Source organism: Gracilinanus agilis, chromosome 3 (assembly GCF_016433145.1).
Source record: "Gracilinanus agilis isolate LMUSP501 chromosome 3, AgileGrace, whole genome shotgun sequence".
Classification (NCBI taxonomy): Eukaryota; Metazoa; Chordata; class Mammalia; order Didelphimorphia; family Didelphidae; genus Gracilinanus; species Gracilinanus agilis.
The window spans coordinates 649,783,031-649,804,724 of NC_058132.1; the positions used below are offsets into that span (position 1 = coordinate 649,783,031).

General features: G+C 52.3%; 1 protein-coding gene across 1 annotated transcript in view; it reads right to left on the reverse strand.

The window, feature by feature from the left end:
- Positions 1 to 815: 815 nt before the first annotated feature.
- LOC123242805 (allantoinase, mitochondrial-like) overlaps positions 816 to 21,694 on the reverse strand; it is a 27,767-nt gene continuing 6,888 nt past the window's right edge. The window contains exons 3-13 of the mRNA XM_044670900.1: positions 19,870 to 20,021; positions 15,185 to 15,299; positions 13,332 to 13,478; positions 10,005 to 10,040; positions 9,548 to 9,575; positions 7,912 to 8,005; positions 7,370 to 7,556; positions 6,046 to 6,184; positions 3,726 to 3,898; positions 2,668 to 2,700; positions 816 to 1,139 (exon numbers count right to left, since the gene is read on the reverse strand). Of these exons, the coding sequence (XP_044526835.1) occupies positions 1,014 to 1,139; positions 2,668 to 2,700; positions 3,726 to 3,898; positions 6,046 to 6,184; positions 7,370 to 7,556; positions 7,912 to 8,005; positions 9,548 to 9,575; positions 10,005 to 10,040; positions 13,332 to 13,478; positions 15,185 to 15,299; positions 19,870 to 20,021 (1,230 nt within the window). The 3' untranslated portion in view covers positions 816 to 1,013. The remainder of the gene's footprint in view (positions 1,140 to 2,667; positions 2,701 to 3,725; positions 3,899 to 6,045; positions 6,185 to 7,369; positions 7,557 to 7,911; positions 8,006 to 9,547; positions 9,576 to 10,004; positions 10,041 to 13,331; positions 13,479 to 15,184; positions 15,300 to 19,869; positions 20,022 to 21,694) is intronic.

The following is a 21,694-nucleotide window of genomic DNA, read 5'->3' on the forward strand; positions in this document are numbered from 1 at the left end:
CTTTTCTTTTCTTTTTTTTCCTTTCCTTTCCTTTCCCTTCTGCGTTGGAATCTGTACCGTGTATTGGTTCCATGGCAGAAGAGTGGTAAGGGCTAAGCAATTGGGATTAAGTGGCTCAGCCAGGGTCACAGATTTGAACCCAGGACCTCTATGCCTTGATGTTATAAGGAAACCAGTGGGTGCCTTCTTCTTGGTCAGATTCCTTATCAGTGACATCCTGTGGGTCCAAGGGGTCAAACAAAGTTGGGGTGGATGAGGAAGGCAAGTAACAAGGATTTAAGTACCTACTAGGTGCCAGGGGCTCTAGTAAATGCTCTACAAATATGATCTCATTTGATCCTTGCAGCAAGCCTAGGAGGTAGGAGCTGTTATTATCCCCATTTCACAAATGGAGAAACTGAGGCAGGTAGAGGTTGCCTAGAATTGCCCAGCTAGTAAGTAGCTAAGGCTGAATTTGAACTCAGGCCTGCTTAGACTCTGCACTATGACAATTCCTAGCTGCCTCTAAGGAGAATCCTCTCTTGTTTTCACTTATAGAAGAACTGCCTTTGTTTGCTTATGATGGAAATAGCATTCTTTGAAGTCTCTCTAGCTTCCTGCTCTTCTCTTAGTATTGATTCTAAGATAGATTTGAACCCAGGCCCTCCTGACCTTATCCATTGAGCCACCTCGCTGCTCCTTGTGTCCGGTATTGATGAGAAGTTGAGTCTTGGTGCCGTGCTTTTTCTTCCATTAATTCACTTCAATACAATGCAATAAGCATGTATTAATTGCCGACTGTATCACGAACAAATGATACAAAGACAAAAATGAAATAGTGTTTGCCATCAGGGAGTTTATTCTCCTGGAGAGTGAGGAGTGAGGACTAACATGTACATAGATAATGAAGTAAAAAATATGTACAGAGTAAATACAAAGTAACCTTCGGGGTGGGGGACTTCCTGTAGGAGGTGGCGCCTGAGCGGAGCCTTGAAAACGGCTAGAAGGAGAAGATGAGCTTCTTCCTGGGTAGATCATTGCACCAGAAGCAGATTCCCTTGTGGTACCGGCGAAAATTCCCCATTCAGATAAACCAGGTTGCCGTGGACAACGGTAGCAAAAACCTCTCCATGAAGGCGAAAGCCGAGGTAGGGCGTCAGCTGTGACGAAACCAGGAGACAAATGTGAAAAAGGAGCTTTTCCCCCCTGAAGGTGTTTGTTCCAGCCAGGAAAAAGCTCTGAGAGCCGTGCCAGGCCCTGCATTTTCTGTAAGGTTTGGGGCGGTGAGTCCTTTGGACCAGCCTTAGAGAACCAAGTGAGCCTGGAGGTCAGAGACTCCTGGAGGACACTCGGAGAGACTGCCTCGGCCAGCCTCCTTCTGGTAGAGAACAGCCCTCTGAGCCCCGCAGAGGGCAATGACTTGCCCAAGGCCACATCCTGAGTGTTGGCAGAGCAGGGACTAGACAGCCTGCATGCTGTGGCCTGATCCAGAGCAAGGCAGTGTCCCAGCCTACACTGAAGAGAAACCTGGGGCCAGAGGGAGGAAGAGACGCCCTCCTCTTCAGTGTTCATGACTCTCACACGCCCCCTTCGTGAAATACACTTTCCAAAGCATTCTCGCTCGAATGGAGGCTCCTTAAGAGCAGGAGAGCCTTTCCTTTTGCCTCCTACGAGGAGCCCTTAGAACAGTCACTGGCACATACTGAGCTCTTAATCAGTGTTTGCTGACTGACACTCACGTCGGTCACTCACTTGGTTGCTTATAGTAACTCTCTAAGGAAGAACATTTAAAAAGATCAATTCACAAGTAGGGAAGCGGACGAGATGGACTAGACGGTTCAGAGCAAAGCTGGGTAGGAGTCCGTGGACCAGAATTCCAAGGGGCAAGTCAACCCTAGCGAAGCAGAAAGCTGCCGAGGCTCCTGAAGAGAGGCGGAGCACCCAGGCCCCGGGGATGCCCTCTCCCTGGGGACACCCACCTGGAAGGCAGGGTGGACTCCTGGGGTCCCTCTTTGGGAAGGCTATTCTACAAAGGAGGGTGATCGGGACAGAGGGAGGCCCGGAGACCATGTCGGAGGGGACTTGGTTGGGGAAATAGAGGAGAGATATTTAGCCTGGAAAAGGGAGCCTGGGGGATGGGGACGGTGGAGACCAGTCATGTGAAAGAGGGACTAGACTAGCTCTGTTTAGCCCTAGATGGTAGAATAGGAACAGAAGGTAGTTGGCCAAGAAATGAATGTTGGCTAGAAGGAAGAAAACAACATCCTAATGATTCGAGTTTCTCTGAGAGGAACAGGATGCTTTGGGAGGCAGGGAAGTCCCCTCACTGGAGACTTTTGAGCAAAGGCTGGCTGATGTGTGTGTGTGTGTGTGTGTGTGTGTGTGTGTGTGTGCGTGTGAAGACAAAGGGCTCTTGTCCAGGTACAGGTTGGATTAGAGGGTCTCGGAGGCGCCCCTTCCAACTCTAAGATTCTACAATCCACTCAGACATTTCCAGCATGACTTTGCACGATGGCGAGAGGTCCTGTTACGTCACTTCCTATGAATCTGTGATAATTGGAAGAAAAGCTTCCCCTCCTTTCCTAGCAGAGGCAGCCCTTAGAGCCCACCATCACCCCCTTCTCTGTTCCCTCCCAGCCTGCCCTCAGGAGGCCTGAGGTCTGGAGGAGCCGACAAAGACAGCCGTACCTTGTTTTTGTGCTGAATCATGCTTTCTTTGACCTGAAATGAAAGAAACCATTATTTTGGTGAGTGACTCTGCTTACCTCTCCTACCTAGTCTTGGTAGAGAAGTGGAGTTTGGGACGGGAGGCTGTGAATATTATTCTGTTATGAACTTTGGCCCACCAGAGGCAAAGGAAGGAGGATCTAGATGGTCAGATGTGAGTATCCAGAGCTTTCTCTTCTGCTCTAGAAGCAGCCCCTGTACAGCTCCCACCTGGAGGTCCCACCAACACTCCCTATTCAATATGATCAATACTGAACTTATGGGGGCAGCTGGGTGGCTCAGTGGATTGAGAACCAGGCCCAGAGATGGGAGGTCCTAGGTTGAAATCTGATCTCAGACACTTCCCAGCTGTGTGACCCTGGGCAAGTCACTTGACCCCCTTATCGCCCTTATCACTCTTCTGCCTTGGAACTGATACCAGTATTGATTCTAAGACGGAAGATGAGGGTTTAAAAAAGAAACTGAACTTATAGTGGCAGCGAGGTGGCTCAGTGAGCAGAGAGCCAGCCTAGAAATGGGAGGTCCTGGGATCAAATCTGGTGTGACCTTGGTCAAGTCACTTGATCCCCATTGCCTAGCTCTTAATAACCCTTACCACTCTTCTGCCTTGGAACTAAATACACAAGACTGATCTTAAAATGGAAGATGGCCGTTTAAAAAAGACCGAGCTTATGGTCTTTGCCCCCCCCCCCCAATTTTTCCTCCTTCTGACTTTACTACTTCTACCAATAGTGTTACCCAGGTGTTTAATAGCCACTTGTCCCCTAGCCACTGAGCTACTAGCCGCCCGTTATTCCTATATTTCTTGAAGGATATCAGCTTTCTCTTCAAGTTCCATCTGGTCCAATTTAAACTTTACTTCCCCAAGCAGCCTTTTAACTTTCAGAATCTCCTCCATTCCCACCTGGCCTGAGAGGGTTTCTTTTTCCTCTGAACTCCCATAGTACTTCTTCCCCCTCTCACACTGGGTTGTGATCTGAATTTTCTCTGTGTGGGCACATCCTGTTGTCTTCCTTTACCTCAAACTCCTTCTCTGGATCCCAGATCACCAGGTCAGCATCTTGTCCTGGACGCAAGGACCCCTTTTGTGCCTCGAGTCCACTCAGTTTGGCTGGGTTCTTGCACATAAATTTGACCACATCATGAAGGGAAAACCCTCTGTGTCGTGCTGAGGTCCAGAAGAGCGGGAGTCCTGCACAGAGATGGGAAGGGGCCACAGGCATGAGTGTCTGCTGAGTCGGTTCCCTACATACAACATGGTCTAACATGCTTGGCTAGGAGAAAGCTTTCTTGGCCCTCCTCAGGTGGATTCAATGAAACCAACCTTTCGTGAGAGTCCACGACTGTGTTCTTCACTGTACACAGTGATGGCAACCCTCAAAGAGCTTCCATTCTGTTGGGAAGGAGTGAGGGGCAAACAAGTGGTCGCCAAATAATAGAAAGCAATCAAAGGGGGAAAGGGGCTAAAAACTGGGGAAATGTAGTGTGCAAACAAGTGGTCGCCAAATAATAGAAAGCAATCAAAGGGAGGAAGGGGCTAATAACTGGTTTTCTCAGGAGTGGCTGCTTTGAAGGCAGCTTGGGGTTATAGGAGGTCAGAATGGGGTTCCTTGTTAGGTGGGGAGTGGGAGCTCAGGGAGGCGTGAATGTTACAGATCTTTGCTTACAGAAGGAGAATGGAAAACTTAAGCCTTCTCTCTCACTGTTTACTGTTCAGGTTTTTCACTGATTTCTGCTGGTGCAAATGTCACCTGGGGTAACATTCAGCCTTGCAAAGTTTAGCCCAGAAGTTGTCCAATCCACCAAACGGAAATCTGGAGCTGTATCTGGGTCACTGGCAGAGACTGCCAGGAACTTGCCAGTGTTCCCATTGGCATCTGGAGCAGAGCGCAGGCTGCTGCTGTCAGAGGGCCTGCGTAGCAGAAGGCAGCTGCCAGGAAGCCCGAAGCTGTGTGAGGACGGTTAACCCCCTCCATCCTAGGCACATGGGCCTCAGTGGAAAAGGAAGCTGGCAAATTGGCATTCCTTAAAACCAGATTTAACCATGCCACCTCCTGGCCCTCTATACAAAAACCAACAATGGCTCTCTAGGACAAAACCCTCAGTCTTGTACTTGATCATGGAGTTCAAATGCCTCCTTTTATTTGGGAGAGAATTAAAGAAGCCTAAAGGAGACCGAGGGGGCAACTGAGTGACTCAGGGGATTGAGAGCCAAGCACAGAGATAGGAGGTCCTGGGTTCTGATCTGACCTCGGATGCTTACTTCCTAGCTGTGCGACCCTGGACAAGTCACTCAACCCCTGTGACTTCGCCCTTAGCGCTCTTCTTCTTTGGAACCAATACACAATATTGATTCCAAGATGGAAAGCGAGGGTTTAAAAAACAAAAAGAAGACTGAGAGGGCTGAGGTCATGTACCCGAGTGGCAGCAGGTCAGAGGAACCTCAAACCCACATCTCTGATGACCAGCTGAGGGTTTTCTCAACTTAGAGTCTTCGAAAGTTGCCTGGCCCCAGAAGAGGTGGAGAAGTCTCTGTCTGGGGTCCCTGTGCTCCACGCTGCAGGGTCCGAGGCTTTCCTAAGGGCCTCTACCGAGCTCCTCCAAGGCCAACTTTTCAATGTCCCTCCCAGGGCCTGGGCATCCCCAGGAGGGCCAGCGTGTACCAGCAGCCCATTAGACCCACCCTGAGGCTTTGACCTGTGGGGAAGCAAAGTGGGGCACAAAGCATGCTGGGAATACAGAGGGAGGAAGGGAGAGGATTTGAAACTGCCGTTAGCCAGAGAATTTCAAAGTTGGAATGAATGAATGAATGAATGAATGAGGCATGTTTATGCACCTACTGTGTACACAGCAGTGTGCTTTGGAAAGGGCTGATGCCCTTTGGTGAGTCTCCCCCCTACCTGAGCAAGACTCCCCGAAGCACTAGAATGATAACGATGAAAGTAACCCAATAATAGTGGGTGTAAAAGCATCCTGGGGCTCCTCTGGGAGGGGAAAGGGGGCCCTTGGGCGGCTGAACAACGACAACAAAAGGAATATAGCAGGACTAGTAACCACGGCTGGCAGGCTTGTAGGTTGGCAAAGCACTTTCCGTGCATTTATTACCTCATTCGGCCCTGGTGAGGTCGATGCTCTTATTATTCTTCCTTTTTATGGGTGCGGAATCTGGCTCTGGAGAGGCTAAGTGCTTGCCCAGAGCCCCTGGCTAGGAGGGGAGGGAGGCAGAATTCACACTCAGATCTCCCTGAGCCCAAGTCCAGCCCTCTAGCCATGCCCCACGGCAAGGCAGGTTTCTCTGGGGCTTCCTGCCAGGAGAGACACTTCCTGAGTTCTTCTTACCTAACTGCAGGGAGGAGATGCCTCCCCACGCCTGGAGGAAGTCACCGCTCTCCAAGTGCTTCAGGTCTGCGGTGCAGGGCGAGTGGTCCGAGATGACCAGGTCGATGTTCCCGTCCTGGAGGGCCTTCCACAGCTGGTCCTGGGAAGGAAGGACGAGGCAGGGTCAGAGCCCCTGCGGGGGTGCTCCTGGGCTTTGGGGCCCTGCTCAGTAAGGGGCAGGCGGTTGGGCGGCTGGGCAGTTGGGCGGCTGAGCAGTTGGGCAGCTGGGCGGCTGGGCAGCTGAGTGGCTGGGCAGCTGAGTGGCTGGGCAGCTGGGCAGTTGGGCAGTTGGGCGGCTGGGCAGTTGGGCAGTTGGGCAGCTGGGCGGCTGGGCGGCTGGGTGGCTGGGTGGCTGGGCAGTTGGGCAGTTGGGCGGTTGGGCGGTTGGGCAGTTGGGTGGCTGGGCAGTTGGGCGGCTGGGCAGCTGGGCAGCTGAGTGGCTGGGCAGCTGGGCAGCTGGGCAGTTGGGCGGCTGGGCGGCTGGGTGGCTGGGCAGTTGGGTGGCTGGGCAGTTGGGCAGTTGGGCGGCTGGGCGGCCAGGCTGTCCAGCCTCCCTTACAGGAATAACGGCCCCAAACAGGGCAATGCTGACTGGAGAGCCAGACCACAGGTGCCTCGTGAGGGAGGACGACCCGTCTTACAACTGGATTTGTAGGTTTGACCGTTCAAAGAAAAGGCAGGCTAAGCTCTAGCCTTTATTGCTACAGTGTTTGGAGGTTCACAAAGCATTTTCCATGTTGCCTCATTTAATAGAGAATCTATTAGCTGACCAGATTGAGACCTGAGCAAATGTGGGGAAATAGGACTTATATTGGAGAAGAAAATATTCAGTATTCGAAAAGGCATTCATAGGGGGTGGCTGGCTGGTTTAGTGGATAGAGAGTCAGATGGAGGTCCTGGGTTCAAATCTGACTCAGACATTTCCTATCTGTATGACCCTGGACAAGTCACTTAGCCCCTCCTGCCTCGCCCTTATGGCACCTCTGCCTTGGAACCAACACATAGTATTGATTCTAAGATGGAAAGTGAGGGTTGGGGGAAAGAAAGGAAGAAAAGGCACTTCTAGAATGCGGCACGTTCTTAGGAAGAGAGAGGCAGCTCGGTGTCTAGTGGATGGAAAACCAGGGAGACCCGAGGGCGAGTTCTGTCTCTGGCATTGTGACCCCCGATGGAGGCTGATGAAGCTCTTTCTTTCTTTCTACAATGTCAAGGTGAAGAGAAGGGACTGAGCCGCCTGGTGCCCATCCCCATCCGCCCCCCGGCCCCGCAGCTGCCCACAAGTCACCTGATTGTGCTTGCTCCTGATGGGAGGACAGCACTTGTACTGGGTGCCCCCGGGGGGCACGTGCTGAGCAGCCAAGGAGAGGTAGTGGTGGGTGGTCTCCACGGTGAGCGGCGCGCCCTTCCGCCTGGCCTCCCGGATGATCGGCAGGGCTCGTGCCGTGGAGAGGTGGACGATATGGCATCTCACCCTGTCAGCAGAGGGAGGAGAGGCTGTGGCGGGTTGTGTGCCTTCCCCTCTGACTCCAGGCGAGCCAGCGAGATGTGGGCATCCACCGAGGACCTGGCGGGCGAGCCGTCTCCATCATTCTCCCGGGGAGTGGGGCCTGCTTTCCCTTTTGGGTCTGGCTCTCTAGTGCCTGCGGCAGTGCGTGACAAGCAGCTACTAGGTGCCATCGTGCCAAGCACTAGAGACCCAGAGAACAGTTTAATGTGTCAAGACGGGGCAGCTCGGGGAAGCCTCGAAGGCATCTCTGAAAGCAGCCCGGAGGGTCTGTGGCCCCCGCTCTGCTGCGCGACACCCACGAGCCCCTCGTCCCCACTTACTTGTACTGGAGGCAGAGCTCGCTGACCGTCCGGATCGCCTCCACCTCCATGGCGTCTGGGCGGGAGGCTAGGAACGTGCGGTACTCGGAAGGTTCTGCAGCCAGAGGAGGATGAGAGGGACGGTCAGGGCGCCCACACGGGCCCACACCGCCGTCCTGAACCCCAGAGGGGCTGTGGAAGCCCGTAGGCGGACAAAGGGACAGACCATTTGTTTGGCACCTTCTCAGACCCTCCATCTATCTGTAGCACTCAGGGGCCACCAGAAACACTTCTTGGTAAGGGGAGGCAGCGTGGCGAGGGTGCTGGATTCAGTCCCAGGGCAAGGGTTCGAGCCTGTGCCCTGCTCCAGACCGAGCCAAGTCACCATCCGTGAAAGGACAAGATGGGGCTAGGCCACACGGGCCCCTCCCGAGCTCAGCCTTTACTCCAATAAATGTCACCTGGATCGGGCTGGCTCCTACGATCCCGAACCCACCGGACTCAGGGAACAGTTTGGTCTTTAGGAATACAAGCATTCCCTGCCCCAACTTCTTTCCTCAACTCTTTCTTTTAACATCATCTTAACTATTATAAAGAGTTAAGGAAAAAAGTGGGGGCAGAGAATCAATTCTGTTTATTGGTCCCAAGGCAGAAGAGCAGTAAGGGCTGGGCAATGGGATTTAAGTGACTTGTCCAGGGTCACACAGCTAGGACGTGTCTGAGGAGGCCAGATTGGAATCCGGGAGCTCTCTTCTCCGGACCTGGCTCTCGATCTGCTGAGCCACCTCACTGCCCTCAGATATAAGAATTCTCCGGTCACAGGCAGCTTGGAAGCTCTGTGGATGGAGTACTGGACCTAGAGTCAGGAAGACCCGAGTTCAAGTCCTGTGTGTAGACACAAGACTTAATAACTGTGTAACCCTAGGCAAGAAACTAGACTTCTTGGTGCCTCGGTTTCCTCATTTGTAACATGAAGGGAATTGGCTTTGACGGCTCCAAGATCCCTAGTGGCTTTAAATCTCTAATGCCATGTTCATTTAGAAGCAGTTCTGAGGGGGCAGCTGGGGAGCTCAGTGGATGGAGAATCAGGCCTAGAGACGGGAGGTCCTGGGTTCAAATCTGGCCTCAGCCACTTCCCAGCTGTGTGACCCTGGGCAAGTCACTTGACCCCCATGGCCCAGCTCTTCTGCCTTGGAGCCAATACACAGACAGAAGGGAAGGGTTTAAAAACAAAACAAAGACAAAAAAACTCTACCCAAAGCTGTCCAGGGCATCAGTGGCCAAAAGGGGGTATTTGCCTCGGGAGAGGCCTCGAGTCAGTACCTCGGCGGTGCCCGATCACCATAAAAAAGCACGAAGGAGCAAATATAGACGGGGAAAAGCACCCACTTTGGTGCAAGCGTACGTGGCTGATTTCTTCAAACTTGCCGGCCTCGGCACAGTTTAGTTCCTCGTCTTTGTATCCCCGAGGCCTGGCCCAGTGCCTGGCCCACAAGAGGCCCTGGAACACTGGCCACTGAAGGAAGCCACACACTGGAATCTGGGAAGGGCCTTCGAAGCTCCGCAGTCCCACCCGAGGAGGGCCCTGGGACCCAGGTCAGTGCAGTGACGTGTCTACCAAGACCCAGGAAATCAGTCCAGGAGGCAGGATTAGAACCCGGTCCTCCGCCTCCTGAGCCGAGGCCCTGTAAGCCATTCTGCCGGGCACTGCTTCCGCACGTCTGGGATTTCGTCCGAGTGAGTCGCTCCAATAACACAGAAGGCGGCAGACTTTGGTTCAGGAAGTGGCCGTACGAGGACGATGCCCCGGAGCGAGCGGGGAGCCCCGAGTCCGTCTGTCCCCTTAGCATCGGCCAAGAGAAGACGCCCAGAACGGGGATGAAACAGGGGCCTGCGCCTGCCTCCTTCACCCCAAGAATCCTGGCAGATTTAATTCTCATAGAATCAGATAAACGGATCAACAAATAAATAAATGAACGAATAGATAAAGGCTAACAGCAAAATGGATCGGAACGAGAAGATGAGAATCAGAGTATCGTCATGCTCCATGACGGGACGAGGACAGAAGTCAGACTCGCAGGCACGTGGGTTCCGCGTAACTTACCTCCAAGGGCGGATTTCTCCAGATCCACGTCCTCCTCCGCATGAAACTGCAGAAAAGAATCCAGGCGAGAAGAGAAATCAAAATGGGCTCTGACGGGGGTAGCTGGGGGGCTCAGTGGATGGAGAGTCAGGCCTAGAGATGGGAGGTCCTGGGTTCCAATCTGGCCTTAGCTGCGTGACCCTGGGCAAGTCACTTCACCCCCATTGCCTAGCCCTGACCACTCACAGTATTGACTCCAAGATGGAAGGGAAGGGTTTTAAAAAGGGGGGAGGAGGCTCTGGTGTCCCCACTTACACTTTGCATTTGTCACGGGATCCTCGAACATTAGGACTGAAAGAGACCTTTGCTGGTGTTCAGTCATTGGGGTTTTCTTGGCAGAGATACTGGAGCGGTTTGCCATTCCCTTCTCTGGCTCATTTGACAGATGAAGAAACTGAGGCAAATATTGAAGTGACTTGTCCAGGGTCACACAGCTAGGAAGTATCTGAGGATGGATTTGAACTCAGGTCTTCCTGAGTCCAGGTCCGGCACTCCATCCACTGTCCCCCTACTCCTCAGACTTCATCTGATCTAAATCCACCATTCTGCCACCGAGGAGATGACAGCCTGGAGACTTGCTCAAGGTCACACAGGGAGTTAATAATAGCATCCGAATGGTAAGGCAGGTCTTCTAACACCCACCCAGGGATCTGGTCCCCATGCCATGGAGTCTTCCCTCATGGATTCTTTTCCAGATTAGCGACAGTGAGGTGGTGCCGTGGTTAGAGTACCAGGCCTGGGGCAAGGAAGACCCGAGTTCAAACCCAGCCTCAGACACTTACTAGCTGTGTGGCCTCCAGCAAGTCACTTAAACTCTGTTTAACTCAACTTTGTCGTGTGAAAAGGGAGATCATAATGGCAAGTCCTTCCCGGGAGGAAAGAATCAACCCCAAAGATCTCAACAGGTGAGAATGATGAACCGAGTCTCATAAGAAACAAATCTGGCAGCGAGCAATTTGGAGTCTCGGACTTGAGTTCAGAGCAAAAAAAGTGTGGCCGGGCAGCATTCTGGGGGAAAAGAACTGGGAGCTTTGGCCAACCCCAAGTTCTGGGTGAGTCAGCAGTGAGACACGGCCAGCCCACAGCCCAAAGGAAAGGGCGGAAGTTCTCTCTCTCTGGCTCTGGCTCTATCTCTGTTTCTCTCTGTGTGTCTCTGTCTGTCTGTCTGTCTGTCTGTCTGTCTGTCTGTCTGTCTGTCTCTCTCTCTCTCCCTCCCTCTCTCTGTCTCTGTCTCTCTGTGTCTCTGTCTTTCTATCCTTTTTTCTCTCTCTTCTCTCTCCTTTTCTCTCTGTCCCTGTCTCTCTTCCTCTCTCTGTCTCTGTCTGTTTGTCTGTCTGTCTCTCTTTCTGTCCCTATCCCTGTCTCTGTCTCTGTCTGTCTGTCTCTCTCCTTTTCTCTCTCTTCCTCTCTCTGTCCCTCTCTCTCTCTTCTCCTCTCCTTTCCTCTTCTCTTCTCTTCTCTTCTCTTCTCTTCTCTTCTCTTCTCTTCTCTCTGTCTCTCCTTTTCTCTCCCTTTCTCTCTGTTTCTCTTCCTCTCTCTGTCTCTGTCTCTCTTTCTGTCTCTTCTCTTCTCTTCTCTTGTCTTCTCTTCTCTTCTCTTCTCTTCTCTTTTCTCTGTCTCTCCTTTTCTCTCTCTGTCCCTGTCCCTGTCTCTGTCTTTGTCTGTCTCTTCTCTCTCTTTCTCTCCTTTTCTCTCTCTTTTTCTCTCTGTCTCTGTCTCTTTCCAGAGAGCACTCCAGTGGTCACTGTCCCGATTTCTTCTACGCCGGCCAAATCATCAGAGGAGAAACTGTGTCCAGTGAAGGGGCCGCCGTTAAGCGAGACCTTTACAAAGGGAAGAGGAAGGCTGCCCGAGGAAGGCTGATCAGCAAGGCCTGGCGTCCGTTCCATCTGAGGCTGAAGGGCTGCCTCCAAGGGGCCCCGGTGGCCATGCATCAGCGTCTGAAGGGCTGTGACTGGAGGCCGGGTGGAGCCGATTCTCCTTCTCCCAAATGGCAGAACCATGACCGATGGGCGGGTGTTGCGAAGAGGCCGCGTTAGGCTCAATGGCGGGAAACCTTTGCTAATCATGACGGCGGTCCCGAGAGCGAGGTGCTGCCCTGAGAGCCGGCGGCGCTCCCCATCGCAGAGTCTCTGAGGAAAGTCCGGACAGCCCCACTTGGTGGCGAGGCCTCCTGGGGATTCTTAGCCAAGAGCTCTATGTCTCCCCCAGCGCCTCCCGCAGTATTCTGTCTACACTAGTGTGTGGATTGAATACGGATTTGTCCCCCTCTTTCCTGGTTAAAATCCACGTCGGCCTCCCCCACCTTCGGCTGGGCTAAGAACAAGGCGTGCAGCGAGCCTCACTGTGGAAGACGCTTCCTCTTGTCCCCCGTGACTCCCAGAGGCTAGAAGACTGGCCTGTGGCCAGCCTGGGTCGTCTGTCCAGCCCCGGAGCCCAGGAAAGGCCGGAGGAAGCAGGGTGGCCTCGTGGCTCGGGATTCGGCCGCGCGATTATTTGCTGCTTCTCTCTCCAACGGCTTTCACGATCTACTAAATGATTCCAGATGGACGCGCAGACTCCGGGGAATTTCTATCCGAACACGAGGCCGGGGCAGGACCTCGGCCTGGGTCTTCGCTGACTTTGGGGATTCTTCGAGAAGGAGACTTCCACCCGTTCAGGGCAGCATTTTCTCTGAATATTTAGCCTCAGAGAATTGCCCCAGTAAAGAAAGATTAGGGCAGCAGGTCGTGCCGCAGAGAGAACACCCAGCCTGGAGTCTGGAAGACCTGAATTCAAATCTGGCCTCTGACACGTACTAGCTGTATGACCCTGGGCAAGTCACTTCACCCTCTTTGCCTCTGTTTCCTCATCTACGAAATGAGGCAGAGATGGAAATGGCAAACCGTTCCGGTATCTTTGCCAAGAAAAGCCCAAAAGAGGCCACAAAGAGTCCGACATCCCTGAGAAGCTTGAACTGTTAGTCCCGAGAGATTGAATGATGTGTCCAGAGTCACATAGTCAGTAGGTGCCAGAGGCCAGATTTAAACTCGGGCCTTTCTGCTTCCGGCACTTTGCCCAGGGCCTGGCGTTGAGCGGGTGCTTAATAGACATTTACTGACCGATTGGTTGGGTTTGGAGGCGGCGCTCTAGCTCTATCCACGCCGCGTCCCTTCATTTCTGATCCAGGATTCTCTGCTGATGCTGAATGCATAGAGGATGCCCACTGGTTAGGCCACCCGCCCAGGGGAAGGGAGATCTCTGCGTGTTCTCCTGGAACACGGCCTGGGAATAGCCGGCGGGGTGAGGGCACACTGACCAGAAGGACACAGTCTGTCCCTTGCAGCTCCCTCATCGCCACGTGCAGGTCCTTGATGCCCACGTTGGGGAATTCCTCCACTCCGCTGTCAATCAGGAAACACTTAAATCCCGGCACTCCAGCCTTCATCATGGGTTTGAGTTCAGCCTAGAAGAGGGAAAAAAGGAAACCCTCAGGCCAGAGCCTTCCATTGGGGTCAAGTGCTTGGCCAGGGCCTTGGGGAGGCGGCCAATGGAATCACTGAGTGTCTGGTGGGGGCCAGACAAGAGCAGGAGAAAACCGGGCCGCAGGCACCAGAGTACAGCAAGCTGGGGGCTTACTCAAACCTAGGCTTTTGCTTTTCTTTAAATTCTTTATTCTTAGCAATTCTGGGCACCAAGTAGGAACTTCATCAATGCCTGCTAATTCACTGATCAATGAGAAGAGGCTCAAGATCAGGAATCCTTAACTGGTTTGTGCACACGTGCATGTATATGCTGGTGTAGAACATGTGTACATGTGTGTGCATGTGTGTGTCCTGGGATGATCCCTGTGACAGCAATCTTGTGAAACTGCTGGATGCCCTTTTAGAAGAATGTTTCTAAATGTCTTGAGGAAGATCTATCAGGTTACAAAGCCAAGCAATCCTTCTGAAATTCAGTTAGCCAAATGTTAGCAAAACCATTCCTGGAATGGCTGAACACATTGAGGTATATGTTGGTGATGGAATATTATTGTGCTCAAAGGAATAATGAACTGGAGGAATTCCATGTGAACTGGAAAGACCTCCAGGAAGTGATGCAGAGTGAAAGGAGCAGAACCAGGAGAACATTGTACACAGAGACTGATACATTGTAGCGCAATCAATGTAACTGACTTTGCTACTAGCAGCAATGAATGATCCAGAGCAAGGCTGAGGGACTTATGGAAAAGACGCTGCCCACATTCAGAGGAAGAACTGCAGGAGAGGAAACACAGAAGAAAAATAACTGCTTGAACACATGGGCTGATGGGAATATTATTGGGGATGCAGACACTAAACGATAACTCTAGTCCAACTATCAATGATATGGAATTAGGTCTCGATCAATGATACGTGTAAAACCCGGTGGAATTGCATGTCAGCTGTAGGGAAGATGGGAGGGGTTGGGAAGAGGGAAAAAACATGAAACATGTAACTGGGGAAAATATTCAAAATAAAAATTAAAAAAAAAAAACATTCCTGGGTTCCAGATTCGGAACTCTAACTCTGGAGTCCTGAAATCTCACATCGTAGCCGTGCAATGCCAGAAGTCATTATTATTCTTCAAAGCTCCCCCAACACCAGCGAAAGTGAGATGATGGGAAGGCTGGCGCCCTCCGAAAAGAAGGGAGCTCAGGAGAGGGGACCCAGGAAGCCCAGACCAGGGAGAAAGCACGTTTCCTGAAGGCAAACACTGCCAGCATTTTGTGCTGGGATGTGGAGGACCCGGCACAAGGCCTGACGTAGAACAGGCTCTTCCTAAGGGAGTGGATTGATCCATTCCACAGACTCGCAGACTGCGAGGCTTTCTTCGAGATCCAGCTCCAATCTGAGCCGTCGGAAGCCTGGACCAGCCCCCCCTCCCTGACCCTCCCCACAGCTGGCGCCTTCCCGCTGAGACTCTCTCCCCACCGGCTAGATTTAGCTCCCGTGTAGTCATTCGCATGTTGTTTCTTGAAGGAAATGCCCGCTTTTGCCTTCCTTTGAATCCCTTGAGAGGGTCTAACAAGTGCTTGCTAACGGGCTGGACGGCCGCTGTTTCCTGTCTGCCTTCTACATGCCAGGGTTGCTTCTGGAGCTTTCAGGGAGGGGGTTCAAGTCTAGGGCCAGTAAAGAGCCGTCGGTAACTCACAGCATTCCCAGGGATGAGGCCGCCCCAGAAGGCCACGTCCACGTGGCATTGCCTTCTGGCCGCCTGGAGCTTGGTGTAGAGATTGCTCAGGGTGGTGGTCGGAGGCTGGCAGTTCCTAGAGAGGCAGAAGGGATGAGTCACTTGTGTTTCCTCCTGGGTGTGGCTAAGGAAGGAGCCAAGAACCCCCAAAGGTGTGGGAGCGAATTGGGGCTTGTAAGTGTGGGGGACCCGTGGGTGGCTCTTGGTGCCCTTTCAGACTGCAGAGCAGGCAGCCCTCTGGGGGCGCTAACAGCTCTGTAGAATGCTTTGGGAGTGGAAGAGAGACAAGGAAGGGGAGAGAAGAGACAGCAGGAGAGCAGCATTTAAAGGCCACAGAAATGTCTGCCACTGCTGGACAGTGCCAGCCTGTGTCCTCTAGTGCTCCAGGGACTCACTGGAGTCAAGTTTATTTCATTCATTCATTCATTCATTCATTCATTCATTCATTCATTCATTCATTCATTCAATTAAAACCCTCACCTTCCATCTTGGAGTCATGGAAGGTGAGGGTTTTAATTTAATTTAATTTAATACTCTGTATTGGCTCCAAGGCAGAAGAGTGGTAAAGGTAGGCAACGGGGGTCAAGTGACTTGCCCAGGGTCACACAGCTGGGAAGTGTCTGAGGCTGGATTTGAACCTAGGACCTCCTGTCTCTAGGCCTGGCTCTCCATCCACTGACATACCCAGGCTACCCCCTGGCGTCAAGTTGAGCTAATGAGCAAAGCACAGTGTCGGATCCTGCTCTGGGTGCAAATCTTCCCTTGGGTAAGACAACATGGCGCCAGGCAATGAGAGTCATGGCTGGAATCGGAGGACCTGTTCTCTAATCCACCGCTGACTCTCACTCCCTGGGTGAACTGGGGCTCATTAGGGGGTGAACTCGGTCACTTCCGCCTCCCGGGTCTCAGTTTCCCCCTCTGTAAAGTCAGGGAATGGCCACGCTGGCCTCGGAACTCGCTCCCCTCCGGGGTTCTCCGTGGATCCCCCACGAGGACGCCCGAGCATCGGAAAACCAGAGTCGCCCAGGAGGGGGCAGTGTCGGCTCACGTGTAATTCCAGGCAGCCCCGGAAAGAGGGAGCCAAGAGGCCGCGTCTGGGCTTGTGGCGGCACCGCAGGGCCAAATAGCCGATGGGAAGGGCTGCAGTTACGGGGGGGCCAACTGAGGCTGAGCTTCGCCGGAAGTCGGGCTTCCACAGAGCTGGGCGGCCTCTTGTTTGAAGGGGGGGAGGGGAGGGGTCCTCTGCCGTCCTACCGTCGTCTGTAGGAGGTTCTCTGAGGAAATCCTCCTTCTGCCCGCCCCTCCCCCAAAGGGCCGTAGCAGTGGAGGCCCGGCTTGGGAGGGAAGCCCAATGGTGGCGGCCCCTGCATTCAGCACGGAAGGGGCCCTGATCCGCCGCCCCGCCCCGGAGAGCAGAGGCGGCGGCTGGGGAGGGGGTCCTCGTTTTTCCAGGGTTTGGCAGGCCGCCCCTCCGAAGAGTTGGGCTAGATGACCTCCAAATTCACATTCAAATCTTCTCAGAGGGGGCAGCTGGGGAGCTCCGTGGATGGAGAGTCAGGCCTAGAGATGGGAGGTCCTGGGTTCAAATTTGACCTCAGACACTTCCCAGCTGTGTGACCCTGGGCGAGTCACTTGACCCCCATGGCCCACCCTTACCAATCTTCCACCTAGGAGCCAATACACGGAAGTTAAGGGTTAAAACAAAACAAAACAAAACAAAACAAAAAAAAACTTCTCAGATCTGGGGCTTTAGAACCAAAGGAGGTTCAACCACTTGTTGGAAATGGTGTTGAAAAGACTGAGGCTGCCAGAGGAGGACTTGGAGCTCAGTTCAAATCCTGCTTTGTGATCTGGGCAAATCCCTTCCCTCCTCTCAGACTCAGGCTCCTCATCTGTAAAATGGGGACAAGGAAGCTAACAGTCGTGCCCCCTTCACAGGGTTGTGATGAAAGTCAAATGAACTCATTGAAGCGGTTTGCAAACCTTAAAGCACAATGTAGGCAGGGGTGAGCTGGCCTCTGCCTGGAAGCCCCTGACCCATTCGGAGAAGTTGGAGGGGGAGGGGAGGAAGAGCTCAGATGCTTAATAAACCCAGCAAGGAAACCTGAGCTTTAGGCCAGAGGAAGGCTGGGAGCAGTTACAAAGTAGGAAGCCATCACGACAAAGAGCCAAAAAGGGGGGACCAGAAATAGCTGCTTGTCTGTTTGGGAATTAATTAAATCGTGGGGTGCCCACCGTGGGGGGCCGGGGGGGCAGAGCAGAGCAGAGCAGAGCAGAGCCCCCTCTGAGAATGGATGGGCAGGGCCTGGGGGGGCTGGGAGGGCTCTGCTCCCAGCACCTCACAAGCCACCCAGATGAGACCAGCAGTTCTGCGCCCTCCAAGCAGCTCCCAGGAGTCCCTCCTCTAACTAACGATTCTTGCCAAGTAGGTGCTAAGCTCAGCTGCTGTAAGGAGCCAACCTGTCAGCCTTCTCGGCTTCTCTGGCCTGCTCTGGGGCTGGGCTCGCTGGGCTTTTTAACGGAGAGCTCCTGGTCGTGGGGGCATCTGGCCACTGAAACCCTAGAAAGGGGGCCTTTGGAGGTCAGCTAGTCCTCGGAAGTGAAGTCATTTACTCCCAAAGAGACACAGGTGGTAAGGGGAAGCTCTGGGCCTGGAGTCTGGACCACAGCCTCAGACACGTAGGTCAAGTCATTTAACCTGGTTTGCCTCAGTTTCCTCATCTGTAGAATGAAATGAAAAACTATTCCAGCATCTTTGCTGTGTTATCCTGGATAAGTCTCTTACCCCTGTTTGCCTCAGTTTCCTCATCTGTAGAATGAAATGAAAAACTATTCTAGTATCTTTGCTGTGTTATCCTGGATAAGTCCCTTACCCTTATTTGCCTCAGTTTCCTCATCTGTAGAATGAAATGAAAAACTATTCCAGTATCTTTGCTGTGTTATCCTGGATAAGTCCCTTACCCCTGTTTGCCTCAGTTTCCTCATCTGTAGAATGAAATGAAAAACTATTCCAGTATCTTTGCTGTGTTATCCTGGATAAGTCCCTTACCCTTGTTTGCCTCAGTTTCCTCATCCATAGAATGAAATGGAAAACTATTCCAGCATCTTTGCTGTGTTATCCTGGATAAGTCCCTTACCCCTGTTTGCCTCAGTTTCCTCATCTGTAGAATGAAATGAAAAACTATTCCAGTATCTTTGCTGTGTTATCCTGGATAATTCTCTTACCCCTGTTTGCCTCAGTTTCCTCATCTGTAGAATGAAATGAAAAACTATTCCAGCATCTTTGCTGTGTTGTCCTGGATAAATCCCTTACCCCTGTTTGCCTCAGTTTCCTCATCTGTACAATGAGCTGGAAAAGGAATGCAAAACCACTCTAGTATGTCTGCCAAGAAAACCCCAGCTGGGGTTGTGAAGAGTCTGCCATGACTCAACGACAACGCAGGTAAAGAGCGTCACAAGTGAGATTTGAATGGAATTCTTCTGATCCTTCTCAGCTCCCTCCACCCCCCAGGCCTGGGGTCAGTGTGGTCACCTCAGTGGTCTGGAAGGTGGAGACGGTTCTGACCATCAGCCATGGCCTCATCTCATCCAGCTAAAATGATACTCGAGGAAGGATGGCAAATGTTCCATCGATGTGGCCTTTTCTCGATTTCCGTGAACGGTGCCTGGCACAGAGTCGCTGCTTAATGACTTCCTGTTGACTCTGACAGTCTAAAGCTTGCCGGTACCTCATAACCCCAAAAGGTAGCTAGTCTGAGTATCATTTATTTCTATTTCACAGATGGGGAAACTGAGGCTTAGAGGGTTTAAGTGACAGAACCATTGATGTACATCTGGAAGGGGCGTCTCTCAATAGATGAAGCGACTCAAGGCCAGGAAGGTAAACGATTCCCTCGTGCTCTCACGGCTGGGAAGTCCTCTGGACTCCACGTCACATTTTTTGTCCCCCCCCCCCACAAGGCTGTCCTTATTTTTTCAAGAGACAGTGTGGAGCAATGGAAAGCGCTCCGGATGTGGAACCCGAGCAAGTGGCTCTGCTGCTCATTCCCTTGGCAAGTCCCTCACATTTTCTATGGGAAATGGAATGAGGGAGCAGCTCTAAAGGGCTTTGCCATCCTCAACATACAATGTGAATGCTAGTTACTATTGCCGTTATTATTTCCGATTCCTTATCTGTCAAATGAAGATTAGGCTAGGCGATGGCTAAGGTCCCTTGGAGCTCTAAATCTACAGAAAGGAAATTTGAAGTCACATAAAACTATTAAATGGGGGCAGCTGGGTGGCTCAGTGGATGGAGAGTCAGGCCTAAAGACGGGAGGTCCTGGGTTCAAATCCGGCCTCAGACACTTCCCAACTGTGTGACCCTGGGCAAGTCACTTGACCCCCATGGCCCACCCTGACCACTCTTCCACCTAGGAGCCAATACACAGAAGTTAAGGGTTTAAAAAAATAAAAAATAAATAAAACTATTAAATGCTGGTCAATGCCATGCAGGTAGGTAGACTTCTCTTCCCATGAGCCATTCGTGGGAGTCCTCAGGGGCGTGTTTTAGCCGGTGGACTCTTTCACCCCTTTCTGAACCCCCGTCCTCCCTCCTTTCCTCCATCCCTTCCCGAGCATCCTCTCCCCGGCCCCGTATACTGTACAGTGGCATGTCCACGAGGGTGGTGATGCCTCCAGCTGCTGCCGCCCTGGTGGCCGAGTGGAATCCCTCCCAGGCAGTGCGGCCTGGCTCGTTGATGTGCACGTGAGAGTCCACGATGCCGGGCATGACCACCAAGTGGCCAACATCGAGCACCTGGAGAGGTTTGGAAAAGAGAGAAAAGAAAATGGAGGGAGGATGAGCCTCGGTACCAGAGGGGGTGCTGGGAAGCCCTCCAGGGTCTGAAGGCCGCCCAGGAGACTGAGCAAGAAGCCCTGACCTAGGAATCTGGGGGGGCATCTGTGCGATGATCCCCTTAAAGGGCCCTGAGAAGATGGGCTCCTCTTTATGAATGAACTCTGGAAGTGTGTGTGTATGTGTATGTGTGTGTGTGTGTGTATGTGTGTGTGTGTGTGTGTGTGTGTGTGTGTGCACAGATAGTGAATCTCCAGGCTATATTTCCAGGAACAAAACAGGCTGTGGCTGGTCCTAATCTGCCCGAGTACAGAACAGAAAGAAACTGTCTTGTGGGCAGAGAAGGAGCCCCACCGAAGAGCAGCGGCCAAATGAATAATGGCTCCTGGAAAGCATCCTCGCTGGGGGTGGGTGAAGAAGGAAGGAAACCCTAGAAACTGATAAAAATGAACGTCGCTTTGAGAAATTTCAGCTTTATAACCTTATTGTGTAGGTCATTCGGTGACTTCTCAGCCCCCACCAAATACAGCACAACCCCAGGACGAGGCCTGCCCATCAGCACCATCACACACACACACACACACTCACACTCACACGCACACACACTCACACGCACACTCACACACACACACACACACACTCACACTCACACACTCACACGCACACTCACACACACACTCACACACACACACTCACACTCACACGCACACACGCACACACACTCACACATACAATCACACACTCACACACACACACACTCACACTCACACACTCACACGCACACACGCACACACACTCACACACACAATCACACACTCATACACTCACATGCACACACGCACACATGCACACATGATGTTGCCTGGCAGTGCAATAAAAATGAAATGACTGGATAATGTTTGAAGGGAGTTTCAGGACTTTGGAGATAACGGAAGCCGCCGAGGGGAAGTCACAGGCTCCTAGCCTCGGATCTAGCCGGTACGTCGGAGGCATCTCGGCCAACCCTCTCACTTCACCCCGGAGGAAAGCCGACACATTCAGCCAAGATCACAACGACCGAAATCGACGGCCTCCGGTTCCAGCCCAACTCATCGGCCTCCAAATCTAATTTCCTTTTTCCTTTTTCTAAGCTATTCCTTATGAATCTAAACCAGCACAGCTATTCCCATCTACTAATAACAACAGAAAAAAGAGGATTATCGAGGAAACCCGAGTCTCAGCCATGGGCGGCTCATTTTTAAGGCTATACTAAATGTAGCAGTTGTTTTTAAAGGCGCCGCTTGTCTCTACCCCCTTCAGCATTTGGTTTTACTGTGCCGTTTGTGCCCTTCCTCCACTGTTTTCTCCCTACCACCCCTGAGCCGCCTCTCCATCAGAGAACGATGCCTAGACATGGTTGTTGGACAGTGTGCAGTTGAGGGCTGGTTCTTGGTTTGGAGTGTGGAATCCAGGCCAATTTCCTGCCTTCAGGTTTGGTAAAATAGGTTGTGCTAACAACAACAGCAACAACAACAGCAACAGCAACAACAACAGCAACAGCAACAGCAGCAGCAGCAGCAACAACAACAACAACAGCAACAGCAACAGCAACAACAGCAACAACAACAGCAACAGCAACAACAACAGCAACAGCA